Here is a 16,862-nt window from a genome sequence, read left to right on the forward strand (position 1 = left end):
AGTAGATGGCGCCAGGTCTCTGTACTGAGGTGTGGAGGCCGGGAGGAGATGGCGCCAGGTCTGTGTACTGAGGTGTGGAGGCCGGGAGTAGATGGCGCCAGGTACTCCTCTGTACTGAGGTGAGGAGGCCGGGAGGAGATGGCGCCAGGTACTCCTCTGTACTGAGGTGAGGAGGCCGGGAGGAGATGGCGCCAGGTCTCTGTACTGAGGTGTGGAGGCCGGGAGTAGATGGCGCCAGGTACTCCTCTGTACTGAGGTGAGGAGGCCGGGAGTAGATGGCGCCAGGTCTCTGTACTGAGGTGAGGAGGCCGGGAGGAGATGGCGCCAGGTACTCCTCTGTACTGAGGTGTGGAGGCCGGGAGTAGATGGCGCCAGGTCTCTGTACTGAGGTGAGGAGGCCGGGAGGAGATGGCGCCAGGTACTCCTCTGTACTGAGGTGTGGAGGCCGGGAGGAGATGGCGCCAGGTCTCTGTACTGAGGTGAGGAGGCCGGGAGTAGATGGCGCCAGGTCTCTGTACTGAGGTGAGGAGGCCGGGAGGAGATGGCGCCAGGTCTCTGTACTGAGGTGGGGAGGCCGGGAGTAGATGGCGCCAGGTCTCTGTACTGAGGTGTGGAGGCCGGGAGTAGATGGCGCCAGGTCTCTGTACTGAGGTGTGGAGGCCGGGAGGAGATGGCGCCAGGTACTCCTCTGTACTGAGGTGTGGAGGCCGGGAGGAGATGGCGCCAGGTCTGTGTTCTGAGGTGTGGAGGCCGGGAGTAGATGGCGCCAGGTCTCTGTACTGAGGTGTGGAGGCCGGGAGTAGATGGCGCCAGGTCTCTGTACTGAGGTGTGGAGGCCGGGAGGAGATGGCGCCAGGTCTGTGTACTGAGGTGTGGAGGCCGGGAGTAGATGGCGCCAGGTCTGTGTACTGAGGTGTGGAGGCCGGGAGTAGATGGCGCCAGGTACTCCTCTGTACTGAGGTGAGGAGGCCGGGAGGAGATGGCGCCAGGTACTCCTCTGTACTGAGGTGTGGAGGCCGGGAGTAGATGGCGCCAGGTCTCTGTACTGAGGTGAGGAGGCCGGGAGGAGATGGCGCCAGGTACTCCTCTGTACTGAGGTGAGGAGGCCGGGAGGAGATGGTGCCAGGTCTCTACTGAGGTGAGGAGGCCGGGAGGAGATGGCGCCAGGTTCTCCTCTGTACTGAGGTGTGGAGGCCGGGAGTAGATGGCGCCAGGTACTCCTCTGTACTGAGGTGAGGAGGCCGGGAGTAGATGGCGCCAGGTCTCTGTACTGAGGTGAGGAGGCCGGGAGGAGATGGCGCCAGGTCTCTGTACTGAGGTGAGGAGGCCGGGAGGAGATGGCGCCAGGTACTCCTCTGTACTGAGGTGAGGAGGCCGGGAGGAGATGGCGCCAGGTACTCCTCTGTACTGAGGTGAGGAGGCCGGGAGTAGATGGCGCCAGGTCTCTGTACTGAGGTGAGGAGGCCGGGAGGACATGGCGCCAGGTACTCCTCTGTACTGAGGTGAGGAGGCCGGGAGGAGATGGCGCCAGGTACTCCTCTGTACTGAGGTGTGGAGGCCGGGAGGAGATGGCGCCAGGTACTCCTCTGTACTGAGGTGAGGAGGCCGGGAGGAGATGGCGCCAGGTACTCCTCTGTACTTCTCCCAATCCTAGACTGGGAGAAGAGGAAACTCTACATCCTACTGGGAGAAGAAGAGGCCACTGTGGAGATCGCTGCCCAATACGTGTCCAGCTGTCACCAAACAAGAGGAGGAGCCCCCCATCACCTGTCTACCCTGTACCCACTGATACCCGCCCGCCCCAAACAAGAATGAGGAGACCCTAAGGACACTCAAACCCCACGGACTGTTATACCCCAAACCACCCACCCCACCATATAGCGGTCACCAACTAAGAGGAAGATGAGACACATGGACTATCAAACCCCCCCACAAGCCCTAAACAAGAACGAGACCCCAAAGACGCAGGTACTCCCCCAAACCCCACCCCCATTCTTTGCTTTGGCAATACCAAATGTTTTTTCGGTTATGCTAATAAAGCCCCTGGGTATTTGTACCTCCGCCCTCACATGACCATACGCTATGCCTAGTATATGACCTGCAGGGGGCAGTCTCTATGTACACGGCCATGCAGATGTCGGGGTTCAGCATAACTCTCTGGTATCAGCCCATTCCTAATAGTCAGACACCCTATGACCTCTGATAGTCGGGGGCTATGTCGCTGTAGGCGGGCGCTTATATCTTGGGTGTACGATTGGATCCGTATCCATATAGTGACATCTTCCTGCAGGGTGAACAGCGCTGTAGCTTCTACGAGACGCCCCGACAGTGCAGTATATAGAGGAGCAGCACTGCCCCCTACTGGCCACAGGCAGCATTACAGGATAGCTCACCGGGAGTTGTGTCAGCCTAGGACCCAAATAGGACAGACTGGCTACAGTCTGCAAAACCAGAGAAGTGGGGAGAAGGTCACCCCCGAAAATCACAGAGACAGGAAACACTGATCAGGTGAACCCTGACCTCTCCGGCTCCTTTCGGGTCCTCGAGAGTAGTTCACCCCCGAAAATCACAGGGAAGGAACATCACCCAGAAGATAAAGGTCGCCATGGTCAGAGGGGTGTACTCGCCCTCCCGCCACATTTTTGGGCCATGACATGACCTGTGACCAGACCACACATTACAAAGGCAGGACTCTTTATTAGGAGGGAATGTACATGGTGGGGGTTATGTCCTCTTCTTGTTCTTCCCAATCACCTTCCCGGGGGTCACGGCCGGGGTCACCGTCTGGTACAGACCCGATGAGATCTTGTTGACGTAGTAAAGGTCCACCAGGGAGAAGATGAAGCTGCAGGACAGACAATAAGAGACAAGGTCACTGTGTGCGCCCACAATAAGCTTCCCCTGAGAACATACAATGTTACCCCCCCCATACTGACCATGTAGTGACACACACTCTGTGCACCAAGCCCGAGGCAAACAAGGCGATGAAGAGGCAGACGAGGACTGCAACACAAAGATGGAGAGACACTTACTGCTGTACCCAGGACCCCAACATCACCCCTATACCCAAATACCAGGATCCCACATGACTGGAGGCCATTAAGACTAAGCTCTAGATTTACTAAGTACCCCAATATCAGTGACAAAGGGGGCGCACCACTCAACGAATAACCCCCAATGTGCCTCCAACCACTCACCTTCTGGGAACACCTTCGCTTGGAAACCTTTACCGAAAACCAGATTCTCCAGGTTATTGAAGGCCTGAGGAAAGGGTTAAGGAGTGTGACTGTAACCAGGGGTAGGAGGAGACCAGGGGTAGGATGTGAGCTTATTACAGTCTGACCAGGGGTAGGATGTGAGCTTATTACAGTCAGTGACCAGGGGTAGGATGTGAGCTTATTACAGTCAGTGACCAGGGGTAGGATGTGAGCTTATTACAGTCAGCGACCAGGGGTAGGATGTGAGCTTATTACAGTCTGACCAGGAGTAGGATGTGAGCATATTACAGTCAGTGACCAGGGGTAGGATGTGAGCTTATTACAGTCAGTGACCAGGGGTAGGATGTGAGCTTATTACAGTCAGTGACCAGGGGTAGGATGTGAGCATATTACAGTCTGACCAGGAGTAGGATGTGAGCATATTACAGTCAGTGACCAGGGGTAGGATGTGAGCTTATTACAGTCAGTGACCAGGGGTAGGATGTGAGCTTATTACAGTATGACCAGGGGTAGGATGTGAGCTTATTACAGTCTGACCAGGGGTAGGATGTGAGCATATTACAGTCAGTGACCAGGGGTAGGATGTGAGCTTATTACAGTCAGTGACCAGGGGTAGGATGTGAGCTTATTACAGTCAGTGACCAGGGGTAGGATGTGAGCATATTACAGTCAGTGACCAGGGGTAGGATGTGAGCATATTACAGTCAGTGACCAGGGGTAGGATGTGAGCTTATTACAGTCAGTGACCAGGGGTAGGATGTGAGCTTATTACAGTCAGTGACCAGGGGTAGGATGTGAGCTTATTACAGTCTGACCAGGGGTAGGATGTGAGCTTATTACAGTCAGTGACCAGGGGTAGGATGTGAGCATATTACAGTCAGTGACCAGGGGTAGGATGTGAGCTTATTACAGTCAGTGACCAGGGGTAGGATGTGAGCTTATTACAGTCTGACCAGGGGTAGGATGTGAGCATATTACAGTCAGTGACCAGGGGTAGGATATGAGCTTATTACAGTCAGTGACCAGGGGTAGGATGTGAGCTTATTACAGTCAGTGACCAGGGGTAGGATGTGAGCTTATTACAGTCTGACCAGGGGTAGGATGTGAGCTTATTACAGTCAGTGACCAGGGGTAGGATGTGAGCTTATTACAGTCTGACCAGGGGTAGGATGTGAGCTTATTACAGTCAGTGACCAGGGGTAGGATGTGAGCATATTACAGTCAGTGACCAGGGGTAGGATGTGAGCTTATTACAGTCGGACCAGGGGTAGGATGTGAGCATATTACAGTCAGTGACCAGGGGTAGGATGTGAGCTTATTACAGTCTGACCAGGGGTAGGATGTGAGCTTATTACAGTCAGCGACCAGGGGTAGGATGTGAGCTTATTACAGTCAGCGACCAGGGGTAGGATGTGAGCTTATTACAGTATGACCAGGGGTAGGATGTGAGCTTATTACAGTCTGACCAGGGGTAAGATGTGACCAGGGGTAGGATGTGAGAATATTACAGTCTGACCAGGGGTCGGATGTGAGCTTATTACAGTCAGCGACCAGGGGTAGGATGTGAGCTTATTACAGTCGGACCAGGGGTAGGATGTGAGCTTATTACAGTCAGTGCCAGGGGTAGGATGTGAGCTTATTACAGTCAGCGACCAGGGGTAGGATGTGACCAGGAGTAGGATGTGAGCTTATTACAGTCTGACAAGGAGTAGGATGTGCGCTTATTAAGTCTGTGACCAAGGGTAGGATGTGAACTTATTACAGTGTGACCAGGGGTAGGATGTGAGCTTAATACAGTGTGACCAGGGGTAGCATGTGACCAGGGGTAGGATGTGAGCTTAATACAGTGTGACCAGGGGTAGGATGTGAGCTTATTACAGTCAGTGACCAGGAGTAGGATGTGAGCTTATTACAGTCAGTGACCAGGAGTAGGATGTGAGCTTATTAAGTCTGTTACCAAGGGTAGGATGTGAGCTTAATACAGTGTGACCAGGGGTAGCATGTGACCAAGAGTAGGGTGTGAGCTTATTACAGTCTGACCAGGTGTAGGATGTGAGCTTATTACAGTCAGTGACCAGGGGTAGGATGTGAGCTTATTACAGTCAGTGACCAGGGGTAGGATGTGAGCTTATTACAGTCAGTGACCAGGGGTAGGATGTGAGCTTATTACAGTATGACCAGGGGTAGGATGTGAGCTTATTACAGTCTGACCAGGGGTAAGATGTGACCAGGGGTAGGATGTGAGAATATTACAGTCTGATCAGGGGTCGGATGTGAGCTTATTACAGTCAGCGACCAGGGGTAGGATGTGAGCTTATTACAGTCAGACCAGGGGTAGGATGTGAGCTTATTACAGTCAGTGCCAGGGGTAGGATGTGAGCTTATTACAGTCAGCGACCAGGGGTAGGATGTGAGCTTATCACAGTCAGCGACCAGTGGTAGGATGTGAGCTTATTACAGTCAGTGATCAGGGGTAGGATGTGAGCTTATTACAGTCAGTGACCAGGGGTAGGATGTGAGCTTATCACAGTCAGCGACCAGGGGTAGGATGTGAGCTTATTACAGTCAGCGACCAGGGGTAGGATGTGAGCTTATCACAGTCAGCGACCAGTGGTAGGATGTGAGCTTATTACAGTCAGTGATCAGGGGTAGGATGTGAGCTTATTACAGTCAGTGACCAGGGGTAGGATGTGAGCTTATCACAGTCAGTGACCAGGGGTAGGATGTGAGCTTATTACAGTCAGTGACCAGGGGTAGGATGTGAGCTTATCACAGTCAGCGACCAGGGGTAGGATGTGAGCTTATTACAGTCAGCGACCAGGGGTAGGATGTGAGCTTATTACAATCAGTGACCAGGGGTAGGATGTGAGCTTATTACAGTCTGACCAGTGGTAAGATGTGACCAGGAGTAGGATGTGAGCTTATTACAGTCAGTGACCAGGAGTAGGATGTGAGCTTATTAAGTCTGTTACCAAGGGTAGGATGTGAGCTTAATACAGTGTGACCAGGGGTAGCATGTGACCAAGAGTAGGGTGTGAGCTTATTACAGTCTGACCAGGTGTAGGATGTGAGCTTATTACAGTCAGTGACCAGGGGTAGGATGTGAGCTTATTACAGTCAGCGACCAGGGGTAGGATGTGAGCTTATTACAGTCAGTGACCAGGGGTAGGATGTGAGAATATTACAGTCTGACCAGGGGTCGGATGTGAGCTTATTACAGTCAGCGACCAGGGGTAGGATGTGACCAGGGGTAGGATATGAGCTTATTACAGTCAGTGACCAGGGGTAGGATGTGAGCTTATTACAGTCAGTGCCAGGGGTAGGATGTGAGCTTATTACAGTCTGACCAGGAGTAGGATGTGAGCTTATTACAGTCTGACCAGGGGTAGGATGTGAGCTTATTACAGTCAGTGACCAGGGGTAGGATGTGACAAAGAGTAGGGTGTGAGCTTATTAAGTCTGACCAGGTGTAGGATGTGAGCTTATTCCAGTGTAACCAGGGGTAGGATGTGAGCTTATTCCAGTGTAACCAGGGGTAGGATGTGACCAGCGGTAGGATGTGAGCTTATTACAGTCAGTGACCAGGGGTAGGATGTGACGAAGAGTAGGGTGTGAGCTTATTAAGTCTGACCAGGTGTAGGATGTGAGCTTATTCCAGTGTGACCAGGGGTAGGATGTGAGCTTATTACAGTCTGACCAGGGGTAGGATGTGCCAGGGGTATGATGTGAGCTTATTACAGTATGACCAGGGGTAGGATGTGAGCTTAATACAGTCTGACCAGGGGTAGGATGTGAGCTTAATACAGTCTGACCAGGGGTAGGATGTGAGCTTATTACAGTCAGTGACCAGGGGTAGGATGTGCCAGGGGTAGGATGTGAGCTTATTACAGTCTGTGCCTGAGAGTGTGTGTGTCTAATTAGGGTAATGTTGATGGTCTGGGGGTAGGACATGGGGTGTAATTAGTCCTGGGGTAGGAGGCGGGGTGTTATTAGGATGATGTTATTAGTCCGGGGGTATCAGACGGGGTGTTTCAGTCCTGGGGTAGGAGGCGGGGTGTTATTCTCCGTTTCGGTGGTGCCATGTGGGGTGTATTACAGCAGTAGGATACAGTGAGGGAAAAGAAGAATATTCCGGAGCCCAGCAGCCCGCCCAGGATGGTCAGCCACTCGGAGGACGCCAGGTGCTTGCTATACATCTGCATTCCAGCGAATAGAAGGAGAGAAACCAGCGAGGAGAGCGCCAGCGAGATCCCCGTACTGACTGCTGAGGAAGGAAGAGCACACATGTCATACACGCTGATCCAGGAGGCGGAGCTTACACCACTACACAGTACGCGCTGATCCAGGAGGCCGAGCTCGCACCCGTACCCCACTACACGGTACGCGCTGATCCGGGAGGCGGAGCTTACACCACTACACAGTACGCGCTGATCCAGGAGGCCGAGCTCGCACCCGTACCCCACTACACGGTACGCGCTGATCCGGGAGGCGGAGCTCGCACCCGTACCCAACTACACGGTACGCGCTGATCCGGGAGGCGGAGCTCGCACCCGTACCCCACTACACGGTACGCGCTGATCCGGGAGGCGGAGCTCGCACCCGTACCCCACTACACGGTACGCGCTGATCCGGGAGGCGGAGCTCGCACCCGTACCCCACTACACGGTACGCGCTGATCCGGGAGGCGGAGCTCGCACCCGTACCCCACTACACGGTACGCGCTGATCCGGGAGGCGGAGCTCGCACCCGTACCCAACTACACGGTACGCGCTGATCCGGGAGGCGGAGCTCGCACCCGTACCCCACTACACGGTACGCGCTGATCCGGGAGGCGGAGCTCGCACCCGTACCCAACTACACGGTACGCGCTGATCCGGGAGGCGGAGCTCGCACCCGTACCCAACTACACGGTACGCGCTGATCCGGGAGGCGGAGCTCGCACCCGTACCCCACTACACGGTACGCGCTGATCCGGGAGGCGGAGCTCGCACCCGTACCCCACTACACGGTACGCGCTGATCCGGGAGGCGGAGCTCGCACCCGTACCCCACTACACGGTACGCGCTGATCCGGGAGGCGGAGCTCGCACCCGTACCCCACTACACGGTACGCGCTGATCCGGGAGGCGGAGCTCGCACCCGTACCCAACTACACGGTACGCGCTGATCCGGGAGGCGGAGCTCGCACCCGTACCCCACTACACGGTACGCGCTGATCCGGGAGGCGGAGCTCGCACCCGTACCCCACTACACGGTACGCGCTGATCCGGGAGGCGGAGCTCGCACCCGTACCCCACTACATAGTACACGCTGATCCAGGAGGCGGAGCTCGCACCCGTACCCCACTACATAGTACGAGCTGATCCAGGAGGCGGAGCTCGCACCCGTACCCCACTACATAGTACACGCTGATCCAGGAGGCGGAGCTCGCACCACTACATAGTACACGCTGATCCAGGAGGAGGAGCTCGCACCCCTACCCCACTACATAGTACACGCTGATCCAGGAGGCGGAGCTCACACCCGTACCCCACTACATAGTACACGCTGATCCAGGAGGCGGAGCTCGCACCCGTACCCCACTACATAGTACACGCTGATCCAGGAGGCGGAGCTCGCACCCCTACCCCACTACATAGTACACGCTGATCCAGGAGGCGGAGCTCGCACCACTACATAGTACACGCTGATCCAGGAGGCGGAGCTCGCACCCGTACCCCACTACATAGTACACGCTGATCCAGGAGGCGGAGCTCGCACCCGTACCCCACTACATAGTACGAGCTGATCCAGGAGGCGGAGCTCGCACCCGTACCCCACTACATAGTACGCGCTGATCCAGGAGGCGGAGCTCGCACCCGTACCCCACTACATAGTACACGCTGATCCAGGAGGCGGAGCTCGCACCCGTACCCCACTACATAGTACACGCTGATCCAGGAGGCGGAGCTCGCACCACTACATAGTACACGCTGATCCAGGAGGAGGAGCTCGCACCCCTACCCCACTACATAGTACACGCTGATCCAGGAGGCGGAGCTCACACCCGTACCCCACTACATAGTACACGCTGATCCAGGAGGCGGAGCTCGCACCCGTACCCCACTACATAGTACACGCTGATCCAGGAGGCGGAGCTCGCACCCCTACCCCACTACATAGTACACGCTGATCCAGGAGGCGGAGCTCGCACCACTACATAGTACACGCTGATCCAGGAGGCAGGGCTCGCACCCGTACCCCACTACATAGTACACGCTGATCCAGGAGGCGGAGCTCGCACCCGTACCTCACTACATAGTACACGCTGATCCAGGAGGCGGAGCTCGCACCACTACATAGTACACGCTGATCCAGGAGGCAGAACTCGCACCCGTACCCCACTACATAGTACACGCTGATCCAGGAGGCGGAGCTCGCACCACTACATAGTACACGCTGATCCAGGAGGCGGAGCTCACACCCGTACCCCACTACATAGTACACGCTGATCCAGGAGGCGGAGCTCGCACCCGTACCCCACTACATAGTACACGCTGATCCAGGAGGCGGAGCTCGCACCACTACATAGTACACGCTGATCCAGGAGGCAGAACTCGCACCCGTACCCCACTACATAGTACACGCTGATCCAGGAGGCAGAGCTCGCACCACTACATAGTACACGCTGATCCAGGAGGAGGAGCTCGCACCCATACCCCACTACATAGTACACGCTGATCCAGAAGGCGGAGCTCACACCACTACATAGTACACGCTGATCCAGGAGGCGGAGCTTACCCCACTACATAGTATACGCTGATCCAGGAGGCGGAGCTTACCCCACTACATAGTACACGCTGATCCAGGAGGCGGAGCTCGCACCCGTACCCCACTACATAGTACACGCTGATCCAGAAGGCGGAGCTCACACCACTACATAGTACACGCTGATCCAGGAGGCGGAGCTTACCCCACTACATAGTACACGCTGATCCAGGAGGCGGAGCTTACCCCACTACATAGTACACGCTGATCCAGGAGGCGGAGCTCGCACCCGTATCCCACTACATAGTACACGCTGATCCAGGAGGCGGAGCTCGCACCCGTACCCCACTACATAGTACACGCTGATCCAGGAGGCGGAGCTCGCACCCGTACCCCACTACATAGTACCCGCTGATCCAGGAGGCGGAGCTTACCCCACTACATAGTACCCGCTGATCCAGAAGGCGGAGCTCACACCACTACATAGTACACGCTGATCCAGGAGGCGGAGCTTACCCCACTACATAGTACACGCTGATCCAGAAGGCGGAGCTTACCCCACTACATAGTACACGCTGATCCAGAAGGCGGAGCTCACACCACTACATAGTACACGCTGATCCAGGAGGCGGAGCTTACCCCACTACATAGTACACGCTGATCCAGGAGGCGGAGCTCACCCCACTACATAGTACACGCTGATCCAGAAGGCGGAGCTCACACCACTACATAGTACACGCTGATCCAGGAGGCGGAGCTTACCCCACTACATAGTACACGCTGATCCAGGAGGCGGAGCTTACCCCACTACATAGTACGCGCTGATCCAGGAGGCGGAGCTTACCCCACTACATAGTACATGCTGATCCAGGAGGCGGAGCTCGCACCCGTATCCCACTACATAGTACACGCTGATCCAGAAGGCAGAGCTCACACCACTACATAGTACACGCTGATCCAGGAGGCGGAGCTTACCCCACTACATAGTACACGCTGATCCAGGAGGCGGAGCTTACCCCACTACATAGTACACGCTGATCCAGAAGGCGGAGCTCACACCACTACATAGTACACGCTGATCCAGGAGGCGGAGCTTACCCCACTACATAGTACACGCTGATCCAGAAGGCGGAGCTCACACCACTACATAGTACACGCTGATCCAGGAGGCGGAGCTTACCCCACTACATAGTACACGCTGATCCAGAAGGCGGAGCTCACACCACTACATAGTACACGCTGATCCAGGAGGCGGAGCTTACCCCACTACATAGTACACGCTGATCCAGGAGGCGGAGCTTACCCCACTACATAGTACGCGCTGATCCAGGAGGCGGAGCTTACCCCACTACATAGTACACGCTGATCCAGGAGGCGGAGCTCGCACCCGTATCCCACTACATAGTACACGCTGATCCAGGAGGCGGAGCTTACCCCACTACATAGTACACGCTGATCCAGGAGGCGGAGCTTACCCCACTACATAGTACACGCTGATCCAGGAGGCGGAGCTTACCCCACTACATAGTACACGCTGATCCAGGAGGCGGAGCTTACCCCACTACATAGTACACGCTGATCCAGGAGGCGGAGCTTACCCCACTACATAGTACACGCTGATCCAGGAGGCGGAGCTTACCCCACTACATAGTACACGCTGATCCAGGAGGCGGAGCTTACCCCACTACATAGTACACGCTGATCCAGGAGGCGGAGCTTACCCCACTACATAGTACACGCTGATCCAGGAGGCGGAGCTTACCCCACTACATAGTACACGCTGATCCAGGAGGCGGAGCTTACCCCACTACATAGTACACGCTGATCCAGGAGGCGGAGCTTACCCCACTACATAGTACACGCTGATCCAGGAGGCGGAGCTTACCCCACTACATAGTACACGCTGATCCAGGAGGCGGAGCTTACCCCACTACATAGTACACGCTGATCCAGGAGGCGGAGCTTACCCCACTACATAGTACACGCTGATCCAGGAGGCGGAGCTTACCCCACTACATAGTACACGCTGATCCAGGAGGCGGAGCTTACCCCACTACATAGTACACGCTGATCCAGGAGGCGGAGCTTACCCCACTACATAGTACGCGCTGATCCAGGAGGCGGAGCTTACCCCACTACATAGTACACGCTGATCCAGGAGGCGGAGCTTACCCCACTACATAGTACACGCTGATCCAGGAGGCGGAGCTTACCCCACTACATAGTACACGCCGCTCTCAGGCAGCTTTACAGTTTTAAGACTCACCAGCAAATAACGTAACGGAACAAACCAGGAGACTGTAAGAGCAGCGGAACGTCCGGTCACCGCACTGGTCATACCGAGTCAGAACGTTCGCTGCCTGGCTACAACGTGTCAGTGTTTCGGTACAATGTGTCAGTCCCCGGCTAAGAGTCAGTCCCTGGCTACAATGTGTCAGTGTTTCGGTACAGTGTGTCAGTCCCTGGCTACAATGTGTCAGTGTTTCGGTACAATGTGTCAGTCCCCGGCTAAGAATCAGTCCCTGGCTACAATGTGTCAGTGTTTCGGTACAGTGCGTCAGTCCCTGGCTGCAGCGTGTCAGTGTTTCGGTACAGTGCGTCAGTCCCTGGCTGCAGCGTGTCAGTGTTTCCGTGCAGTGTGTCAGTCCCTGGCTGCAGCGTGTCAGTGTTTTCGTGCAGTGTGTCAGTCCCTGGCTATGTGTCTGTGTTTCGGTACAGTGTGTCAGTCCCTGGCTACAATGTGTCAGTGTTTCGGTACAGTGTGTCAGTGTTTCGGTACAGTGTGTCAGTCCCTGGCTACAATGTGTCAGTGTTTCGGTACAGTGTGTCAGTCCCTGGCTACAATGTGTCAGTGTTTCGGTGCAGTGTGTCAGTGTTTCGGTACAGTGTGTCAGTCCCTGGCTACAATGTGTCAGTGTTTCGGTGCAGTGTGTCAGTCCCTGGCTACAATGTGTCAGTGTTTCGGTACAGTGTGTCAGTCCCTGGCTACAATGTGTCAGTGTTTCGGTGCAGTGTGTTAGTGTTTCGGTGCAGTGTGTCAGTCCCTGGCTACAATGTGTTAGTGTTTCGGTGCAGTGTGTCAGTCCCTGGCTACAATGTGTCAGTGTTTCGGTGCAGTGTGTCAGTCCCTGGCTACAATGTGTCAGTGTTTCGGTGCAGTGTGTCAGTCCCTGGCTACAATGTGTCAGTGTTTCGGTACAGTGTGTCAGTCCCTGGCTACAATGTGTCAGTGTTTCGGTACAGTGTGTCAGTCCCTGGCTACAATGTGTCAGTGTTTCGGTACAGTGTGTCAGTCCCTGGCTACAATGTGTCAGTGTTTCGGTGCAGTGTGTCAGTGTTTCGGTACAGTGTGTCAGTCCCTGGCTACAATGTGTCAGTGTTTCGGTGCAGTGTGTCAGTCCCTGGCTACAATGTGTCAGTGTTTCGGTGCAGTGTGTCAGTCCCTGGCTACAATGTGTCAGTGTTTCGGTGCAGTGTGTCAGTCCCTGGCTACAATGTGTCAGTGTTTCGGTACAGTGTGTCAGTCCCTGGCTACAATGTGTCAGTGTTTCGGTGCAGTGTGTCAGTCCCTGGCTACAATGTGTCAGTGTTTCGGTACAGTGTGTCAGTCCCTGGCTACAATGTGTCAGTGTTTCGGTACAGTGTGTCAGTCCCTGGCTACAATGTGTCAGTGTTTCGGTGCAGTGTGTTAGTGTTTCGGTACAGTGTGTCAGTCCCTGGCTACAATGTGTCAGTGTTTCGGTGCAGTGTGTCAGTGTTTCGGTACAGTGTGTCAGTCCCTGGCTACAATGTGTCAGTGTTTCGGTGCAGTGTGTCAGTGTTTCGGTACAGTGTGTCAGTCCCTGGCTACAATGTGTCAGTGTTTCGGTGCAATGTGTCAGTGTTTCGGTACAGTGTGTCAGTCCCTGGCTACAATGTGTCAGTGTTTCGGTGCAGTGTGTCAGTCCCTGGCTATGTGTCAGTGTTTCGGTGCAGTGTGTCAGTCCCTGGCTATGTGTCAGTGTTTCGGTGCAGTGTGTCAGTGTTTCGGTACAGTGTGTCAGTCCCTGGCTACAATGTGTCAGTGTTTCGGTGCAGTGTGTCAGTCCCTGGCTATGTGTCAGTGTTTCGGTGCAGTGTGTCAGTGTTTCGGTGCAGTGTGTCAGTCCCTGGCTACAATGTGTCAGTGTTTCGGTGCAGTGTGTCAGTCCCTGGCTATGTGTCAGTGTTTCGGTGCAGTGTGTCAGTGTTTCGGTGCAGTGTGTCAGTGTTTCGGTGCAGTGTGTCAGTCTCCTCACAGGGCTGAGGTTTAGGACACGTCAGCTTTCCGCCTCTCTTTCTCTCTCCCCGTCCTGTTCCCCTCTCCCTCCTTCTTCTCCTCCTCCGGGCACCGGCTCCTCTCCCCCCCGCTTCCTCCCCTCCTCCTCCCCGGGGCTCACCCATCTCTTCTCCGTTCAACCGTCAGACACCGAGAACCACAGACCGGGATGAGGAGGAGGAGCCGCCACATGGAGGGGGAGGAGCCACCACGCGTCACACAGCCCCGCCCACAGCCAAAAGAGGACTGAGCGCAGGAGAGCGACACCTGCTGGAGGAGGACTGAGGAGAGAAGTAGTACTGTGTATAGTGATAGGAGAGAAGTAGTACTGTGTATAGTGATAGAAGTAGTACTGTGCATAGTGATAGGAGAGAAGTAGTACTGTGTATAGTGATAGGAGAGAAGTAGTACTGTGTATAGTGATAGGAGAGAAGTAGTACTGTGTATAGTGATAGGAGTAGTACTGTGTATAGTGATAGGAGAGAAGTAGTACTGTGTATAGTGATAGGAGAGAAGTAGTACTGTGTATAGTGATAGGAGAGAAGTAGTACTGTGTATAGTGATAGGAGAGAAGTAGTACTGTGTATAGTGATAGGAGAGAAGTAGTACTGTGTATAGTGATAGGAGAGAAGTAGTACTGTGTATAGTGATAGGAGAGAAGTAGTACTGTGTATAGTGATAGAAGTAGTACTGTGCATAGTGATAGGAGAGAAGTAGTACTGTGCATAGTGATAGGAGAGAAGTAGTACTGTGTATAGTGATAGGAGAGAAGTAGTACTGTGTATAGTGATAGGAGAGAAGTAGTACTGTGTATAGTGATAGGAGAGAAGTAGTACTGTGCATAGTGATAGGAGAGAAGTAGTACTGTGTATAGTGATAGGAGAGAAGTAGTACTGTGTATAGTGATAGGAGAGAAGTAGTACTGTGCATAGTGATAGGAGAGAAGTAGTACTGTGTATAGTGATAGGAGAGAAGTGGTACTGTGTATAGTGATAGGAGAGAAGTAGTACTGTGTATAGTGATAGAAGTAGTACTGTGTATAGTGATAGGAGAGAAGTAGTACTGTGTATAGTGATAGGAGAGAAGTAGTACTGTGCATAGTGATAGGAGAGAAGTAGTACTGTGTATAGTGATAGGAGAGAAGTAGTACTGTGTATAGTGATAGGAGAGAAGTAGTACTGTGTATAGTGGATAGGACTGTGTAAGGATAGGAGAGAAGTGGTACTGTGTATAGTGATAGGAGAGAAGTAGTACTGTGTATAGTGATAGGAGAGAAGTGGTACTGTGTATAGTGATAGGAGAGAAGTAGTACTGTGTATAGTGATAGGAGTAGTACTGTGTATAGTGATAGGAGAGAAGTAGTACTGTGTATAGTGATAGGAGAGAAGTAGTACTGTGTATAGTGATAGGAGAGAAGTAGTACTGTGTATAGTGATAGGAGAGAAGTAGTACTGTGTATAGTGATAGGAGAGAAGTAGTACTGTGTATAGTGATAGGAGAGAAGTAGTACTGTGTATAGTGATAGGAGAGAAGTAGTACTGTGTATAGTGATAGGAGAGAAGTAGTACTGTGTATAGTGATAGGAGAGAAGTGGTACTGTGTATAGTGATAGGAGAGAAGTAGTACTGTGCATAGTGATAGGAGAGAAGTAGTACTGTGTATAGTGATAGGAGAGAAGTAGTACTGTGTATAGTGATAGAGTAGTACTGTGTATAGTGATAGGAGAGAAGTAGTACTGTGTATAGTGATAGGAGAGAAGTAGTACTGTGTATAGTGATAGGAGAGAAGTAGTACTGTGTATAGTGATAGGAGAGAAGTAGTACTGTGTATAGTGATAGGAGAGAAGTAGTACTGTGTATAGTGATAGGAGAGAAGTAGTACTGTGTATAGTGATAGGAGAGAAGTAGTACTGTGTATAGTGATAGGAGAGAAGTAGTACTGTGTATAGTGATAGAAGTAGTACTGTGCATAGTGATAGGAGAGAAGTAGTACTGTGCATAGTGATAGGAGAGAAGTAGTACTGTGTATAGTGATAGGAGAGAAGTAGTACTGTGTATAGTGATAGGAGAGAAGTAGTACTGTGTATAGTGATAGGAGAGAAGTAGTACTGTGTATAGTGATAGGAGAGAAGTAGTACTGTGTATAGTGATAGGAGAGAAGTAGTACTGTGTATAGTGATAGGAGAGAAGTAGTACTGTGCATAGTGATAGGAGAGAAGTAGTACTGTGTATAGTGATAGGAGAGAAGTGGTACTGTGTATAGTGATAGGAGAGAAGTAGTACTGTGTATAGTGATAGAAGTAGTACTGTGTATAGTGATAGGAGAGAAGTAGTACTGTGTATAGTGATAGGAGAGAAGTAGTACTGTGCATAGTGATAGGAGAGAAGTAGTACTGTGTATAGTGATAGGAGAGAAGTAGTACTGTGTATAGTGATAGGAGAGAAGTAGTACTGTGTATAGTGATAGGAGAGAAGTAGGTACTGTGTATAGTGATAGGAGAGAAGTAGTACTGTGTATAGTGATAGGAGAGAAGTGGTACTGTGTATAGTGATAGGAGAGAAGTGGTACTGTGTATAGTGATAGGAGAGAAGTAGTACTGTG

The 16,862-nt window shown here is 53.0% G+C and overlaps 1 protein-coding gene across 2 annotated transcripts; it reads right to left on the bottom strand.

Annotated features, from left to right (window-relative positions):
- Positions 1-2,705: 2,705 nt before the first annotated feature.
- On the bottom strand, positions 2,706-14,470 carry KRTCAP2 (keratinocyte associated protein 2). 2 transcript variants are annotated; one of them, XM_075261698.1, is made up of 5 exons: positions 14,383-14,470; positions 7,328-7,482; positions 3,198-3,261; positions 2,937-3,003; positions 2,706-2,845 (listed from the first exon to the last, which is right to left on the bottom strand). In XM_075261698.1, exons 1-5 carry the CDS (start codon positions 14,384-14,386, stop codon positions 2,725-2,727), a joined length of 411 nt encoding a protein of 136 aa, XP_075117799.1. In that variant the 5' UTR covers positions 14,387-14,470; the 3' UTR covers positions 2,706-2,724. The 2 variants fall into 2 exon arrangements, with proteins under 2 accessions (XP_075117799.1, XP_075117800.1); XM_075261699.1 differs by having other exon boundaries at positions 7,328-7,479; positions 14,383-14,447.
- Positions 14,471-16,862: the final 2,392 nt, after the last annotated feature.

The sequence above is a fragment of the Leptodactylus fuscus genome, unplaced genomic scaffold (genome assembly GCF_031893055.1).
Source record: "Leptodactylus fuscus isolate aLepFus1 unplaced genomic scaffold, aLepFus1.hap2 HAP2_SCAFFOLD_297, whole genome shotgun sequence".
NCBI lineage: Eukaryota > Metazoa > Chordata > Amphibia > Anura > Leptodactylidae > Leptodactylus > Leptodactylus fuscus.

What these genes read in the sequence shown, in the direction of transcription:
- KRTCAP2 (XM_075261698.1), bottom strand. An exon ending in TATTCTTCTTTTCCCTCACT is followed by an intron (nt 3,262 to 7,327) that starts GTATCCTACTGC and finishes CCCTTTCCTCAG; the next exon opens with GCCTTCAATAACCTGGAGAA. An exon ending in AGAGTGTGTGTCACTACATG is followed by an intron (nt 2,846 to 2,936) that starts GTCAGTATGGGG and finishes TCTGTCCTGCAG; the next exon opens with CTTCATCTTCTCCCTGGTGG.